Genomic DNA, 15,936 nt, shown 5'->3' with positions numbered 1-15,936 from the left:
AAAACTCCGGACTAAGAGGGCATAGTACGAAGTTAAGAGGTGATAGGCTCAGGAGTGGTGAAGACAAAGACTGTGTCTGAATTTTTAAAAAACTGCATGAGATAGGCACGTGGAATCTCTGAAGGAGAAAAGGAGATAATGGAAGCTGCGGATGGGCAGACTGGATGGGCCATTTGGCCTATATCTGCTGTCATGTTTCTAAGTTTCCAAGAAGATGGGACAACCAACATGGAGAGACCATAGTTTAAACCCAAACATCAGTAAATGCTTGGAGGTTAGGGAGGCAGTTGCATGAATTCATTAATGCTGAGGGCCACAGGCATTATTACAAAAGTTTCTAGGTTAAGTATCCATTTTTAAGAAGTAAATGCAGCCTCGACCCCTGCAGGAGATACCATGTCTTCCAAATTTTTTGTAATTCAGTCAAGGACCAAGTTTCATTGACCAGGGCTCACTCACAGAGGGTGCTTCACAAAACCTAATCTAATCTAAGCCTTAGATTTATATACCGTGCCATCTCCTGAAGTAGGGGCTCGACTCGGTTTACATAAGACTTCAATAAACAGGGAATCCGTTTAACTAACATGTGAATTACTAAACAAAAGACAATTAACACAACTTAGTACCATTTCCTCAAAACTGTTGAAATAGCATTGTTTTTCATCGATTTATGAAAAATCTGGAGAGAACAGAGTTCTAATATAACTAGGAATTTCATTCCAAATCGTAGTGAACCTATACGAAAAGGAGCTAGAGATATTACCAACAAGCTTTGTCCCTTTCACTGAAAGAAATGAAAGTTTGTACTTCTCAGAATTCCTTTAAACAACAGACCGAAGAGAATTCCACGTTAGAGGGACTATAAGCCAAAATAGACCATGGATAATTTTGAATATCATACACGCGCATTTAAATCAAATTCTAAGATGAACAAACAGGGAGCCAGGGAAGATTTCTCAGTAATGAAAGTACATGATCAAATTTCCTTTTTCCAAAAATCAATTTGGCCGCCATATTCTGAATTCATTGTAACCGGTTGATATTTCCTTTACTCAAGCAAATGTAAATAGAGTTGCAATAATCTAACTGAGCCAAAATAATGGCTTGAACCAACACAGCAAAATGTTGCTTAGAGAATAGCTGACGCACCCTCCGTAACATTTGAAGCCTACAAAAAGCATTTTTTTAAAAAGATGATTCACCTGACTTTGAAAGGAAAGGGAAGAGTCCAACAAAATACCCAACATCCTTGATGAAAAATCTATCTTCAAAAGATCTCCAGAACTCAAAGTTATTGAAGAAGGTTAAATAAAGATCAGTTTTCAGGCCAAACCACAATAATTTCATTTTTCCTGTGTTGAGCTTCATTTGAAAAGATGTAGCTCAGGCTTGTAATCTGGAAATATAAGAGTTAATATTTGATTCAAAGTTGATCAGCATTGGGTCTACTTCTAATAAGATGAAGATGTCATCAGCATATGTGAATATTATCTCAATAGCAGTTGACTTATATTTCTTTAAGGTGGTCATATAAATCAGTGGTTCTCAACCCTGTCCTGGAGGACCCCCAAGCCAGTCAGGTTTTCAGGCTAGCCCTAATGAATATGCATGGAGCAGATTTGCATGCCTGTCACTTCCATTATATGCAAATCTCTCTCATGCATATTCATTAGGGCTAGCCTGAAAACCCGACTGGCCTGGGGGTCCTCCAGGACAGGGTTGAGAACCATTGATATAGATGATGGAAAAGGCAGGCTGCTAGACCCTTTCCATAAACTGACTCAGTCCACACCAGGAATGCTGTTGCATAAAGTACAGATTTATTATAAAGTAAAAGGCAGCATAGAAGAACAGATTACCAGCATTCAGAAGTGTCACAGAGGAGATAAAGTTCCACACCCTGCAGGTGTCTTACATGAACTGATATATTATTAGCATTGCATTACAATCTATTGGAAAGTTTCTGATTGGTTATTAGCATCAGTTGCTAGTCTGATTTGTTAGCATCATTAGCGGAATTAATTCAGTGGTTACAAATGCATATAATTGGCTATATCTCTAATTGACGTAAAAGCCATTAACATCTGCGTATATCCTTAAAGCAATTTTCCACTTACGTATGTCCAAAAAAACCACCTAAAATTATCTGCCTTTGACATCCTTGTGCTTGGGGCTTTTTCAGAGGTTATCTATGCATGACCTTCGCCCAATTCTGAGAACGGCCCCCACTCTCTCCTCCAGATGCTGTGGTTTTGCATACGTGCAGGCCATTCTTGTGTTCTCAACATTTCATGAACCAAGGCAACCGTAGTTCTGTGTTATCTGATGTTCCAAAAAGGATGTTACTCCATCTGTGATGGCAACTGTCAGAAGGACAACCTTGTCACTTGTCCAAGCTTTGCATTTTGTGCTTACAATGCATAGGCCTCATGCCTGGCCTGCTGTCCATTGTTTCACCTTCGGTCAGAGAATACAGGAATCACCGCTGACTGCTTTACAATTGCAGCCCTGTCTCTGTCTTCCAGCTAAGCACCAGTATTATAATTTTCTGTTCATCTACAAGCACTGGTCTGTGTGGTGTAATAATCATCTGTGCTGTATGTTGTAACATCTGCCCTGTGTACTATATCTTCCTTATCTCGAACAGCAGAGGTATGAGGAAATTGCAACATCAACGGTTTCTAGTCCACAGTTCTTGTAAAGATGAAGTTATACAGAAATTAAGCTTGGCCTGTTTTTAAAGCCCTGTAGTCATATCCCAAGGGTCCTCAGGAAGGGGTCCAATAGGAATTTTCCTTCATTGTCAAAAAGAAGAGGGGTCAAAGGAGAGCCCTGTGGAACGACACAAACAGGCTTCCATGTTGCGGAGGTTTTACCTTCAATATTCACTTCGTATGATCGCAAAATTAGAAATCCTGCATACCAGCTCAATGCTTTTTGATCTAAACCTATATCTGAAAGTAGTTGGATCAATGTTTCATGACGAACCACATGAAAAGCTACAGAAAAATCAAAATGCAACCGAATAGCAAAACGATTGTGCGATAGTAAACTTTGGATCTTGGAAATTAGAGATAGTAACAGAGTTTCTGGACTACAATTAGATCTAAAGCCATGTTGAAATGGCAAAAGTATTGAGAATTTATCTAAATAACCAGAAAGTTGTCTAGAAATAATGGTCTCTATCATCTGCAATAAGCCTGTAATGAGATGGAGTGGCTGGGTCTAAATCCACACTTTGCAGCAATGGCGTTAGAACAATATGTCCCATGGCTATCTGAAAAATAACCATTATCCAGGTTGGCTCAAAATTGCTATTTTGAACCAATCAGGCCCTTTGGCCCCCACTGTATCCCAGGAGACATTGGGAGGGGGAAGCCCCGTCATTTGCAGAATGCGGCCCTGTAGGCAGGAAGGAATGAGCTTCCCTCCTACCGTTTGCTCTTCTGAAGGTGGGGGGAGGGTTCCAGGGTTATGGGAGGGGAGTCCAGGAATGTTGGTGGGGATGTGTAGGGGGCAGGGATGTCAGGAGGATGTCGGAGGTACAGGATGTCTGGAGGATGTGGGGGATGTCAGGGCTCTACGGCTCAGCTGATCCTGGTAGGAAGAATCCCCATCAGCTGAGCTGCCAGGAATCCCTGAAACCGGCTCAGCTGTTGGGGATTCCTCCGCTGCGATCAGCTGATGGGAAGACTACATGGGGGTTTTTTGGTCACTCTTTGGGTGGTGGGAGGAGGTCGTGCCAACTGGTGTAATAAGGGAGGGTCCAATAATATCAAATCAGAACCATGGTCCAACCCATGCGGAGTTCCACAAGGATCACCTCTATCACCTACGCTATTCAACCTCTTTATTTCCTCCCTTGGAGCCACTTTAGATAACTTAAATGTTACATCCTTCAGCTACGCAGACGACATCACCATACTCCTCCCCTTCGACCCATCAGAGCCCACCACTACAGCAAAACTGGAAATAACCCTAGATGCAGTGGAAAAATGGATGGTAGACCACAAACTGAAACTAAACTCAGATAAAACAAAATCACTTCTGTTCGAAAAGGCCAAAACTCCCACCATTACAGAACTGAAAATTAAAAACACCAAATACCCAATACAACCCGAACTCAAACTCCTAGGAGTAACGATAGACAGATGCTGCACAATGCAGCCCCAAATCAATAAAACATCCCAGAAAGCTTTTTTAATTATGAGAAATCTACGTAAAATAAGAAAATTCTTCGACCCAGCAGAATTCAGGCTAATTGTCCAATCCCTAGTCTTAGGTCTATTGGACTATTGCAATTCCCTCTATCTACCTTGTCCTGCCAACATGATAAAACAACTTCAGACTATACAAAACACTGCCCTCAGACTGATCTACTCCCTGAGAAAATATGATCATATTACAACTGCCTTCCTAGACTCTCACTGGCTACCTATGCAAGCACGAATTCAATTCAAATTCTACTGTCTATTATTCAAAGCATTAAACGGCTCTGCCCCCCCCCCCCCCCTCATCTAAACAACCGCCTAAACCAGATCCTCACCTCAAGACAAAGAAGAACTCCAAACCCTTTTGCCTTCCCTCCACTCAAGGGCACTCAGCGCAAAAATATGTTTGATAACCTTCTGGCGACGCAAGCAGCAAAACTTAACCACTCCATCTCCAACCTGTTGACGGCAACGGGCGACTTCAAAACTTTTTGAAAAGAAATCAAAACCCTACTTTTCAAAAAATTTATCCAGATATCTTAACCCAACCCTTCCCCCTCCTCCTAGATAAATTCTCCCCCAAAACCTCCACTTAAATAATCTCTTCCTCCCCAAAACATCAACCAAGTATTCAGATCCCTGAAATGTAACGTAATCTAATCTAATCCTTAGGTTTGTATACCGCATCATCTCCACGTTCGTAGAGCTCGACGCGGTATCTTATTTGTACTCTAACTGTAATCTATTTGTTATATCACACAGTCAGTTTAATATCCAATTTGCAAGTTCTTCCGGAATTACCTCTCCTCCCTTGTAACCAAAAAAACCAACAACAACAAAAAAACCCAAAACTGTTGTAACTTCACTGGAAATGTCCAGTTAGCTCTTTTTAATCCGCCTTGAACTGCAAGGTATAGGCGGAATAGAAGTCCCTAATGTAATGTCATGCTTTAAATCCTCCCGTGGTCTTCTTGTCAATTTGGGCACCTTTGTGGAATTCAGACCCAACTCACACAGGTCTAACTGCTGGTATCTAAATTCCCTCAAGGAAAGGTTTGATTATGGCTGGGGTACGTCCAGGTTGAAGCCCGCCCAATTCCCGCCCAAAACACACCTCCCAACACGCCCCTTTGCTCTCTCAATGCTTAGAAGTGCTGCAGCACGTCCAGGAAATTGTTTTTGGTTATCAGCACTCGGATGACCCTGCTATTAGGAAGTCCAGGTGCCGACTTAGGCTGGCTTTTGGATGTTTTAAAGGTTTGATTATGACAAAGCGCTTGACATACCAGCCTTATGAGGGAATGCTCAAAGTGGTTCACAATTCTAAGTTAGGAAAAGGGAAGGAACTGCAAACGTTACAGAAAAAGGTAAAGCAGAAAAAAATAATGCAGAGACACCAGCCGATCTTCTGAACCACGACCACAAGCGGTAGAAAGTCATTAGCTCAGACATGACGATTTGAAGGCCAACTGAAAGAGAGAGGATTTTGGAGCCTTTCAAGTAGGATGGCTGTTTATTTAATAATTCACTTTTCTGTACTGTTTTCCCAGGCTCAGAACAGTTTACATGAATTTGTTCAGGTCCTAAAGCATTTTTCCCTGTCTGTCCTGGTGGGCTGACAATCTATCTAATATACCTGGGGCAAAGGGGGGAATGAGTGACTTGCCCAGGGTCACAAGGAGCAGTGTGGGTTTGAACCCCTAACCTCAGGGTGCTGAGGCTGTAGCTTTAACCACTGTGCCACTCTAGAAATTAAAATGTAGTAAAAGTGAGCCAAGTATAGCACAATCAAGCCATTGTGACATCACTGATGAGGTTGGCTCTTAGGCATTGGTGGAATGAGGCATTATGATGTCACAATAGCAGCTCTGGTTATAGGAGGCTGAAACTTTTCACACTATTTATTTATTCAATTTTCTATGCTGTTCACCCAGGGGAACTCAAAATGGGTTACATGAATTTATTCAGGTGCCCAAGCATTTTTCCCTGTCTGTCCCAGTGGGGTCACAATCTATCTGATGTCCCTGGGGCAATGGGGGGGATTTAGTTTTCAATTTTTTATTAAGATTTGATTGAGCTGCTTATCCAATTTCTAAGCGAGATACAAATTAAAATATTTTTATTAAGGCAAGCAAAAAAGCCACAACACAACCAAGAACTACCTGGAGGCATTAGTCCAAAACAGAGCATTAGTACAGCTACATAAGAAAAGGCAAAGAATCCATCAAAAAACAGCTCCCACTAGAGAGGACTTGGCGTGTCACGGCCCACCACCAAAAACATGACCAAAATAAAAATAACGCCAATAACGGGACAATTAGTAGAATTTAAACGAAACAGCAAATAAGTTGTGTACTAATGGTTGACAGATTGACATACAAACATGAGACAGAAAGGAGGCTGGGTTGGAACTACACGTTAAATAGGAAAGAAAAGCGAATACGGAACAAACAAAAGGAGGGAGCAGCGTGGGTTTGAACCCACAACCTCAGAGTGGTGCGTCTGCAGCTTTAACCACCTCGCCACACTCTACATAGATCTGCAGGCATACAATTACTGAAGGAAGGAACAAGAATGAAAAAAGTGCAGTAATGCACAAATTCAAATTGAGAAGAAACCACAGATGGAATACTCAAATGGCATTCATATACGCAGAGCAGGGTAAGTGGGTGAGGCAAGACGAGATGATAAATGGAAAGAAGCAGAATTGAAGAGGATTTAATGGATCAGGACAAGGATTTTGAACTGGACCCTAAACTGGACAGGGAGCCAGTGATGCTGGATCAAGAGGGAGGTCACTCTATCAAATTTCTTAGGTCTAGAAAGAGCACTAATGGCTGTATTCTGTATGGAGTTAAGACATTTAAGTAAGTTGGAGTTGAGGCCACTGCAAAAGGCATTGCAGTAGTCCGACAGACTTAAGACTGTGGTATAGGGCTCCTTTTACTAAGCCACTTAGGGCATCAACGCGCGGAATAGCGTGCGTTACAATGCCGCCTGCGCTAGATGCTAACGCCAGCATTGCGCTGGCGTTAGTTCTAGCCGCATAGCGCGGGGTTAGCGGGCACGCTAATCTGCTGCACGCGCTAAAAACGCTAGCGCACCTTAGCAAAAGGAGCCCATAGAGAACTGTCATGGAGGCAGACAAATCGGAATATTAATAGATGGAACGGAAGTGACACCGAGGAAGAAAGCAAGATTCAGGGAGGAATTCCTCCAGGAATTTATCGACCAACACATTTCTAATGTATGTAAGTGGGGACTTTATCAAGCAGCATTATGGCCTTAATGCATATTAAAGGACTTAGTGCACACTAAGGGGGATTCTTTTACGAAGGTGCGCTTGCGTTTTTAACGCACGCGCTAGCTAAAAAAATACCGCCTGCTCAAGAGGAGGCAGTAGCAGATAGCATGCGGGGCATTTTAGCGTGCACTATTCTGTGCGTTAGGCCCTAACGCGCCTTCGTAAAATGAGCCCTAAATGCTAAAAGCCCATTCTGTACCTATGGGTTCTTAGGGCGTGCTAAGTCCTTTAATACCTGTTAATGCGCATTAAGCCCATAATGCTACTGGACAAATTCCTCCCTTAGAAACATCAGAAATGTATTGGTTGAAGCAGAGCTGCTGGTCCAGGAAAATACCAAGATAACAGAAGGAGGAAGCCGATTACCTTGGTGCATCGTGAAGTGAGTTGGAAATTGTGGGTGAATAAGGACGGCCAGTCAGTCAATATGCATTGGTTGTAGAGGAATTAAGAGTCAAATGACTTACACAAAGCCAGGAGGAGACTATCCTCCTTCCCCCCTTTTACAAAACCGTAGTAGTGTTTTTAGTGCCGGCCATGGTGATAACAGTTCAGACGCTCATAGCGTCGGAGCTGTTACCGCTGCGACCAGCGCTAAAAACAGTAGCACGTGAATTCTTGTATTTCTTGATTCCAAGACTGGGCTACCTCTGTTCAGATGAAACTTAATACCGCAAAGACCAAATTGCTGTGGCTTGGTCACAAACCCGATTTCCTTCTTTCTTCAATGCCTTTACAATCTGGACAACATTTGATGACAGAGTTTTCTTCTAAGATTCTGGGCTTTGTGCTCGACTTCACTTTCTTCACAATCTCAGGTTAACAACTTAGTTTAAAAAATGTTATTTTAGTCTTCATATGTTGAGAAGGGTTTGGCACTTTTTCTATCAACATCACTTTGCTACATTAATGCAGGCTATAATATTGGCTCAGTTAGACTACTGCGATTCTTTGTACACTGGTTTGAGTAAAGGTAGTCTGAAAAGATTGCAACTGGTCCAAAATACGGCAGCCAAACTGATTTTTTGGAAAAAGAAAGTTTGAACACGTCTCACCTTTGTTGAGGGCACTTCACTGGCTGCCAGTTCAAATGTGTTACTAATTTTAAAAATTAAACACGGTATTTTTACACCATTGGTTGGTATTTCATTTAATTCCCTATGACCTACAAGATGATCTCAAACACTGAAACTCTCATTTCCTTCTGTCATAGGTGTTATATTTCCCGTTCTTTTACATACATTTTTGCGACTATCTGGAATACACTTTCTTATGAAATCAGATCTCTTACCTCCCTTCATCTATTTAGGAAACTCCTGAAAACTCTTCTCTTTCAGCAGTCCCTAGATGATCATATAATGAATCTAAATTAGTATTATGAGTGCCAATAAACTTGGACTCCTTTTCTGTCCTGTTGCTCATTGGTTTATAACAATAATGTAAACCGATTCGAGCCCCAGTATCTGGGGATGATTCGGTATATAAATGTAAGGACTGGATTGGATTTCTGCGCTCACCTTTATACCACTCAAACACTCCAGAATTGTGTTGAAGCCAAACCATGTCTTATATATTTAAACAAAACAGCTACTTAGATGGGTAATGGAGGAAAAAGCCTCAGAAAAGTCTGTGACCAGTCAGACTCTGTGCCTGAACTTAACCCTTTCTTCAGAGTAAGGCCTAGGGCCAGGCGAGGCTTAGCTTCAGGAAGCTGTGCTGCCCTTGCTATAGAACAGGGACTGGGTATGTAAATGTAAGGATTGGATTGGATTTCTGCGCTCACCTTTATACCACTCAAACACTGGGTATATCCTGATTTGCTGACCAGGATTTTTGGCTTTAAATTTTTCCTTTTTGTTTCTTGTTTGCCATTCTGATTTTTGTTTTGTGGAATATGGAACCCTGGATATAATTTGATTAATTCCCTGGTTTCCTCTTGACTGATTTATTTTATTTTTGGCCTGTTGGGGACTGTTTCCAGTTTGAGCAGCACGCCAGCGCAATTTACCTGTGGTCCACTGGGGGAGCTATTCGCCTAGTCCAGGGCCCGGTGGCCACAACAACCACTGACTGAATGAGTTACTTATGAAAAAAACTAGGGTTACCCGATGTCCTGATTTCCCTGGACATGTCCTCTTTTTGAGAACATATCTGGGGGTTCAGACGGCTTATCAAAGCCCGGCACTTTGTCTGGGTTTTAAAAAGCTTCCTCAAAAACACATCGGGCAGAAGGCCAGGCAGCGGGGGCGGGGCTAGGGTGGCATTGGGAGTAGGGTTGTGGCGTCATGAGGGTTGTGGCGTCATGGGGATGGGGGGAACTAGGCGGACCTGGGGCGTGTCATGGGGGCCGGATTATACTACAGTTAAATCTGGTAATTGTAGAAAAAACCTCATTCATTAACAGCCTATCACAGGCTCAAAAAACTAGAGCGCCGGGAAGAGGTGGGTGGGGGACTCGGGAGCTGTTTAAAGGTTGTGCGCTAGGGCGGAGCTTCTGCCTCCCCCTCCCCCCAAACAAAGCAGCATTCCATTGCTTATGGTTGTGGGTACCAGAAAAGTGTAAAATGGAGCCTGCAATTGTGGAGAAAACAGAGGAACAAAAGGAAATGAAAATAATACTGCAGAAAAATAGGTCAAATAATTTAAATTCTCAGCACTTCTTTATCGCCTGTTACTGATGAACAGGGACTGCTGGATTTATCCTCATCTCAATCTGCATAAAAGCACAAATCATGCAATCAATTTTTGTTGCAACAGCAATGGTGTATGGATAACAAGCGGGACAAGCAGGTAGGGCATGGCCCATGGAATTCTTTCTATCCTGTCTGCTTATGGATATGTGTGTAGGGTTCCCAGATTTTCTGTTTGGAAAATCTGGACTTCTAGAGCTGCCCCCCCCCCATGCCCGCCCAGTTCTAGCCATGAGTACAAAGAACACACACACAAAAGTCTCCAAATTATACAGATAATAAGTTTCTAAGTTTATTTGTCACTTGATATACAGTGAATAATTAAACGGTTTACAATAATATATTGCACCCAAAAAAAATATCAATTAAAAGGGGCAACTATTCTGAGAAATGAGAACTGTATTTATTTTTTCCTAAAAACAGTATAGAAGACTGGTGTATTTTATGAATAAGTTCACACTTCCCCATGCTGTCTTCTTGCCTTTGTTATTTTCTGAATATAGTAGGGAGTTTGGGGACTTTTCATTTTAATGAGTTTACACCTCCCCTCCTCCCATTTCATATTTTGCTGTTTGTGGCTGATGGTATCTACTGGGTATGCGGGGAAAAATTATAATGAGTTAAAGTTTTAATTTAAGAACATAAGCAATGCCTCTGCTGGGTCAGACCTGAGGTCCATCGTGCCTAGCAGTCCGCTCATGCGGCGGCCCAACAGGTCCAGCACCTGTGCAGTAATCCTCTATCTATACCCCTCTATCCCCTTTTCCAGCAGGAAATTGTCCAATCCTTTCTTGAACCCCAGTGCCGTACTCTGTCCTATTACGCCCTCTGGAAGCGCATTCCAGGTGTCCACCACACGTTGGGTAAAGAAAAACTTCCTAGCATTCGTTTTGAATCTGTCCCCTTTAAACTTTTCTGAATGCTCTCTTGTTCTTTTATTATTCAAAAGTTTGAAGAATCTGTCCCTCTCTACTCTCTCTATTCCCTTCATGATCTTATAAGTCTCTATCATATCCCCTATAAGTCTCTTCTTCTCCAGGGAAAAGAGACCTAGTTTCTCCAATCTCTCAACGTATGAAAGGTTTTCCATCCCCTTTATCAGACACGTCACTCTCCTCTGAACCCTCTCGAGTAACGCCATGTCTTTCTTAACGTACGGCGACCAATATTGGACACAGTACTCCAGATGCGGACGCACCATCGCCCAATACAATGGCAGGATAACTTCTTTCGTTCTGGTTGTAATACCCATCTTGATTATGCCTAGCATTCTATTTGCCTTTTTAGCGGCCGCTGCACACTGTGCCGTCGGCTTCATTGTCATGTCCACCATTACCCCCAAGTCCCTTTCTTGGGTACTCTCATTTAATTACTACTCCAAAAATAATGGAAAAGAACCTCTTCAAAATCACAGTAATAAATAATAAATACAGGTTCCACATACAATTGACTTGTACTCAATCAAGAGGGAAAGACCTCAGCAACCTGCTCCATGTACCGAATAGTAAATTCAAGCAATGGTTTCTTCAGCAGGACAAAGTTACCATCATAGGTCATAAAACCCTCGCAACCACCCGAAAAAACTTTTTATGATAGTGTCTATAGCACCAAACATTTTCAATCGGTAAGTGGTTGACAAAAATGTATATATATAATGCACTTATCTGTTCACAAATAAGAGCCCGACGGGACCCGTTTCGCCCTCCTATTGGCTTCTTCGGGGGACTTTCTGACAGTGCATTCAGTTTAGACTCACACTCATCAAAAAATGGCTCATTTAGTAACATCCCTCCCATTGTATAGTTGTACCTCTGGTTTCTGTTTCCCACATTTAATACTTTACATTTCTCAACATTGAACTTCATCTGCCATCTCGTCGCCCATTCCCCTAGTTTGTTCAAGTCCCTTTGCAATTCTTCGCAGTCCTCTTTAGTCCGAGCTCCACTAAATAGTTTGGTGTCGTCCGCAAATTTTATTATCTCACACTTCATCCCTGTTTCTAGATCATTTATGAATATATTAAATAGAAGCGGCCTGAGCACCAAACTCTGCGGGACCCCACTCGTGACCCTCCTTCAGTCTGAGTAGTGGCCCTTCACTCCTACCCTCTGTTTCCTACCCGCCAACCAGTTTCTGATCCATCCATATACGTCTCCTTCCACCCCATGGTTCTTCAGTTTCCGGAGTAGGCGTTCATGGGGCACCTTGTCAAAGGCTTTTTGGAAATCTAGATATATGATGTCTATGGGGTCTCCTTTGTCCATCCATTTGTTAATTCCTTCGAAGAAGTGCAATAAGTTCGTTAGGCACGATCTCCCCTTGCAAAAACCATGTTGGCTGGTTATCAGAAGTTTGTTTCTTTCAAAATGTTCATCGAATTTTTTTTTTATCAGTGCTTCCGCCATTTTTCCCGGAACCGAGGTCAGACTCACCGGTCTGTATTTCCCGGGTCATCTCTTGAGCCCTTTTTAAAGATGGGCATGACGTTGGCTATCTTCCAGTCCTCCAGGATTATGCCTGTTTTCAGGGATAGATTGCAAATTTGCTGCAGCAGTTCCGCTATCTCCTCCTTTAATTCCTTCAGAACCCTTGGATGGATTCCGTCCAGACCCGGGGATTTGTCAGTTTTTAGTTTTTCTATCTGCCTGCACACATCTTCAATTGTTTGCTAGAAGTCTTGTTCCTGCTGTGCTCAGATGGAGTCCATCTCTCCTGTAGAGCTTGCTCTTGACCCAGAACGTTGTCCAGTTCCTCTCGAAGTGGAATCCTTCTTCCTCACACCATCTCCTCATCCACGCATTTATTGATTGTAGTTCCTCCTGCCTTTTCACATCTGCCCTCGGTACTGGTAGGATCTCTGAGAACTCCCACTGCAGGTGATTGAGGCCAACAGCGTGTCAGACTTTAAAAGAAAATGGGATATTCAGTGGGATCTCTAGGGGAGTAAAATCAGGGGGGTGGGTCATTAGAGTGGGCAGACTTGATGGGCTATGGCCCTTTTCTGCCGTCATTTTTTATGTTTCTATGTTTCTATCTTCTGGGTCCTCATCTTCAGCTTCCTTCCCAGAATCTTGAACTGTTCTATCAGCATACTTCTTCTGTAGTCTCTCCTGCTGACATCGTTCATCCCGATGTGGATCATTACTATGGTCTCTTCCGTCTCTGCTCCTTCCAGGATCTTTCCAATTTTGTCCACAATGTCCTTAGTTCTCGCTCCTGGGAGGCAGGTCACCAGTCGATCCTCTCTCCCTCCTGCTATGTGGCTGTCCACATGCCTCAGGTTCGAGTCTCCCACTAGGATCGCTGACTTCCCCGTCTTTAGGTTTCGCTTCGGTCTCAGGTCAATGTCCTCGGTATGCTTCACTGCTTCCTCTCCTGGGCATCGACTAGCCATTTTCTCCCCCTCGTGCGATGTTCCTCTGTGGGTGTCTTCTATGAGGTCATCTGCTTCTTGTTCTCCCTTCCATGTTGGTGTAACTTCATCGTTCATCTGAAGTTCGTTTTCTTCTCCTGTAGGCTTCCTCAATGAATTTCTCGAGTTCCCTGACCTCCTCCTCAATGTGTCTCTCATTCATGAAGTCTATAGCTATCCTGATTGGGTCCTCTGTAGTGTGAAGTCCTTCTAGCTCCTGTATCTTGTCCTCTAGTCGCTTTACTTCCTTCTTCAAGCTTTCCAGCTCCTGGCACCGACTGCATACCTATGACTGTCTCCCCGAGGGGAGGTAGTCATACATATGACAGTCTGTGCAGAACACTGGAATGCTCATCTTCTGGTTTCCCTCTGCTTCCATTCTCGTTCTCTCTCTCTCTCTCTCTCTCTCTCTCTCTCTCTCTGCCTGCTGCTGGTGTCCTCTCTCTCTCTGCCTGCTGCTGGTGTCCTCTCTCTCTCTCTCTCTCTGCCTGCTGCTGGTGTCCTCTCTCTCTCTCTCTGCTGCTGGTGTCCTCTCTCTCTGCCTGCTGCTGGTGTCCTCTCTCTCTCTCTCTGCCTGCTGCTGGTGTCCTCTCTCTCTCTCTCTCTCTGCCTGCTGCTGGTGTCTTCTCTCTCTCTCTCTCTCTCTCTCTGCCTGCTGCTGGTGTCCTCTCTCTCTCTCTGCCTGCTGCTGGTGTCCTCTCTCTCTTTCTCTGCCTGCTGCTGGTGTCCTCTCTCTCTCTCTCTGCCTGCTGCTGGTGTCCTCTCTCTCTCTCTGCCTGCTGCTGGTGTCCTCTCTCTCTCTCTCTCTCTCTCCTTGCTGCTGGTGTCCTCTCTCTCTCTCTCTGCCTGCTGCTGGTGTCCTCTCTCTATCCCTCTCTGCCTGCTTGCTGTCCTTCCCTGGTGTCCTTGGGTGTAGTGACTTGGCCCTTCTTGAGGAAAGTAGATGTTATGTAACTGAATTGGTAAGCGTTCTGTAAGCTGTTTGGAAGGTCATTTGCACGACATCTTCCGAAATTAAGAGGGATCTTCAGGGTTTAAAGTTTGCAAACACAGCATTTTTTCTTAAATTACCTCCACTTGACAGAGTGTTTTTCATGTCTTCCAGTTATAATACTAGCATTCCGAGGCAAAGGGTCCTGAGGCTGACCAAAATGGTGCTGGTGCTAGTCGGAGTTTTCATCGTGAGCTCGGCCCCTTACCACGTCTTCCAGCTCGTGAACCTGCAGATTTCTCAGCCAACACTGACTTTCTACGTGTGCTATTACTGCTCCATCTGCCTGAGCTATGCCAGCAGCAGTGTCAATCCGTTCCTCTATGTACTGCTGAGCGGGAACTTCCGGAAACGCCTGTCGGAGTGCGCAAAAGTTAAGAGGAAGATGTCCGAGCGTGAAATCAACAACATTGAAAACACATTGAAATCGAGCTTTTAGACCAGTGTGTGCAATCCGCGCAAGTGGTCACTGGAAAGATGAACAGACCTTTGCTTTTTTATAGTTAATATGTACGCTCTGTCGTAAAAATGTTAATTGCGCTGTGCAGTTTGACGCTGTGCGAGATATTAGAAATAAAAGACCAATGTGTACTTGTTCACTTGTTTACTGCAAAAGAGCTAAGATCTGTGTCGTATGCCGACAATAAAGGTAGATTTATCACAGATCAGGACATGGAAGCCATTTTGAGCCTGGAATCCTGCCCTCCATATGATATAAGCAGTTACTGAACTATAAAATACATGGCCTCATATTGTATGTCTCCAATCAACATTGAAGGAACAAAAATGGACAAAATTATTTATTGCAGACTGTCAATTAAGATCTCATTTTACATATAGTAATTATTAAACAAATTGTTTGATAACCATGTTGTGTAAATATAGCAAAATGCAGTGTTTTTCAATCTGAAGGAAATTTCAGCATTAGGATGTAACTGTTGACAGTTTGTAAGGTTTCTGGTATTCCTATCAAAGGCATACAAAGCAAAAAAAAAAAAAAAAGATGGACTATTAGCCACCAGAGCAGCGAGACTGGACCGCCGCCTCTCCAATCTGCTGACCACGACGCCCAATGACAAAACATTCAGGAAAGAACTTAAAACTATACCATTCAAGAAATTTGTCAAGTGATCTCACTAAACCTGATCGACCCTCCCCCGATGCATACTATATATATTTACCTTGTAATCTAATGCCCAGGCCAATTCGTGTTGTAAACTGCCTAGAACTGAGAGGTATTGGCGGGATAGAAGACACCCATGTAAAGTAATGTAATGTTAAGTGAAGTGGTTTGTAGCAGGTTTTCCCAGTCCAGCCCTCGGGATACA

At 43.2% G+C, this 15,936-nt stretch overlaps 1 protein-coding gene across 3 annotated transcripts in view; it reads left to right on the top strand.

The window, feature by feature from the left end:
• Window positions 1–15,488, top strand: part of MCHR2 (melanin concentrating hormone receptor 2) — a 236,727-nt gene extending 221,239 nt beyond the window's left edge. For all 3 annotated transcript variants that reach the window (XM_033939996.1, XM_033939994.1, XM_033939995.1), the window contains one exon: window positions 14,723–15,488. In XM_033939996.1, coding sequence (XP_033795887.1) covers window positions 14,723–15,047 — 325 coding nt within the window. In that variant the 3' untranslated portion in view covers window positions 15,048–15,488. The remainder of the gene's footprint in view (window positions 1–14,722) is intronic.
• Window positions 15,489–15,936: the final 448 nt, after the last annotated feature.

The sequence above is a fragment of the Geotrypetes seraphini genome, chromosome 3 (assembly GCF_902459505.1).
Source record: "Geotrypetes seraphini chromosome 3, aGeoSer1.1, whole genome shotgun sequence".
In the NCBI taxonomy this organism is placed as follows: Eukaryota; Metazoa; Chordata; class Amphibia; order Gymnophiona; family Dermophiidae; genus Geotrypetes; species Geotrypetes seraphini.
This window is presented reverse-complemented; position numbering and strand designations above follow the sequence as displayed.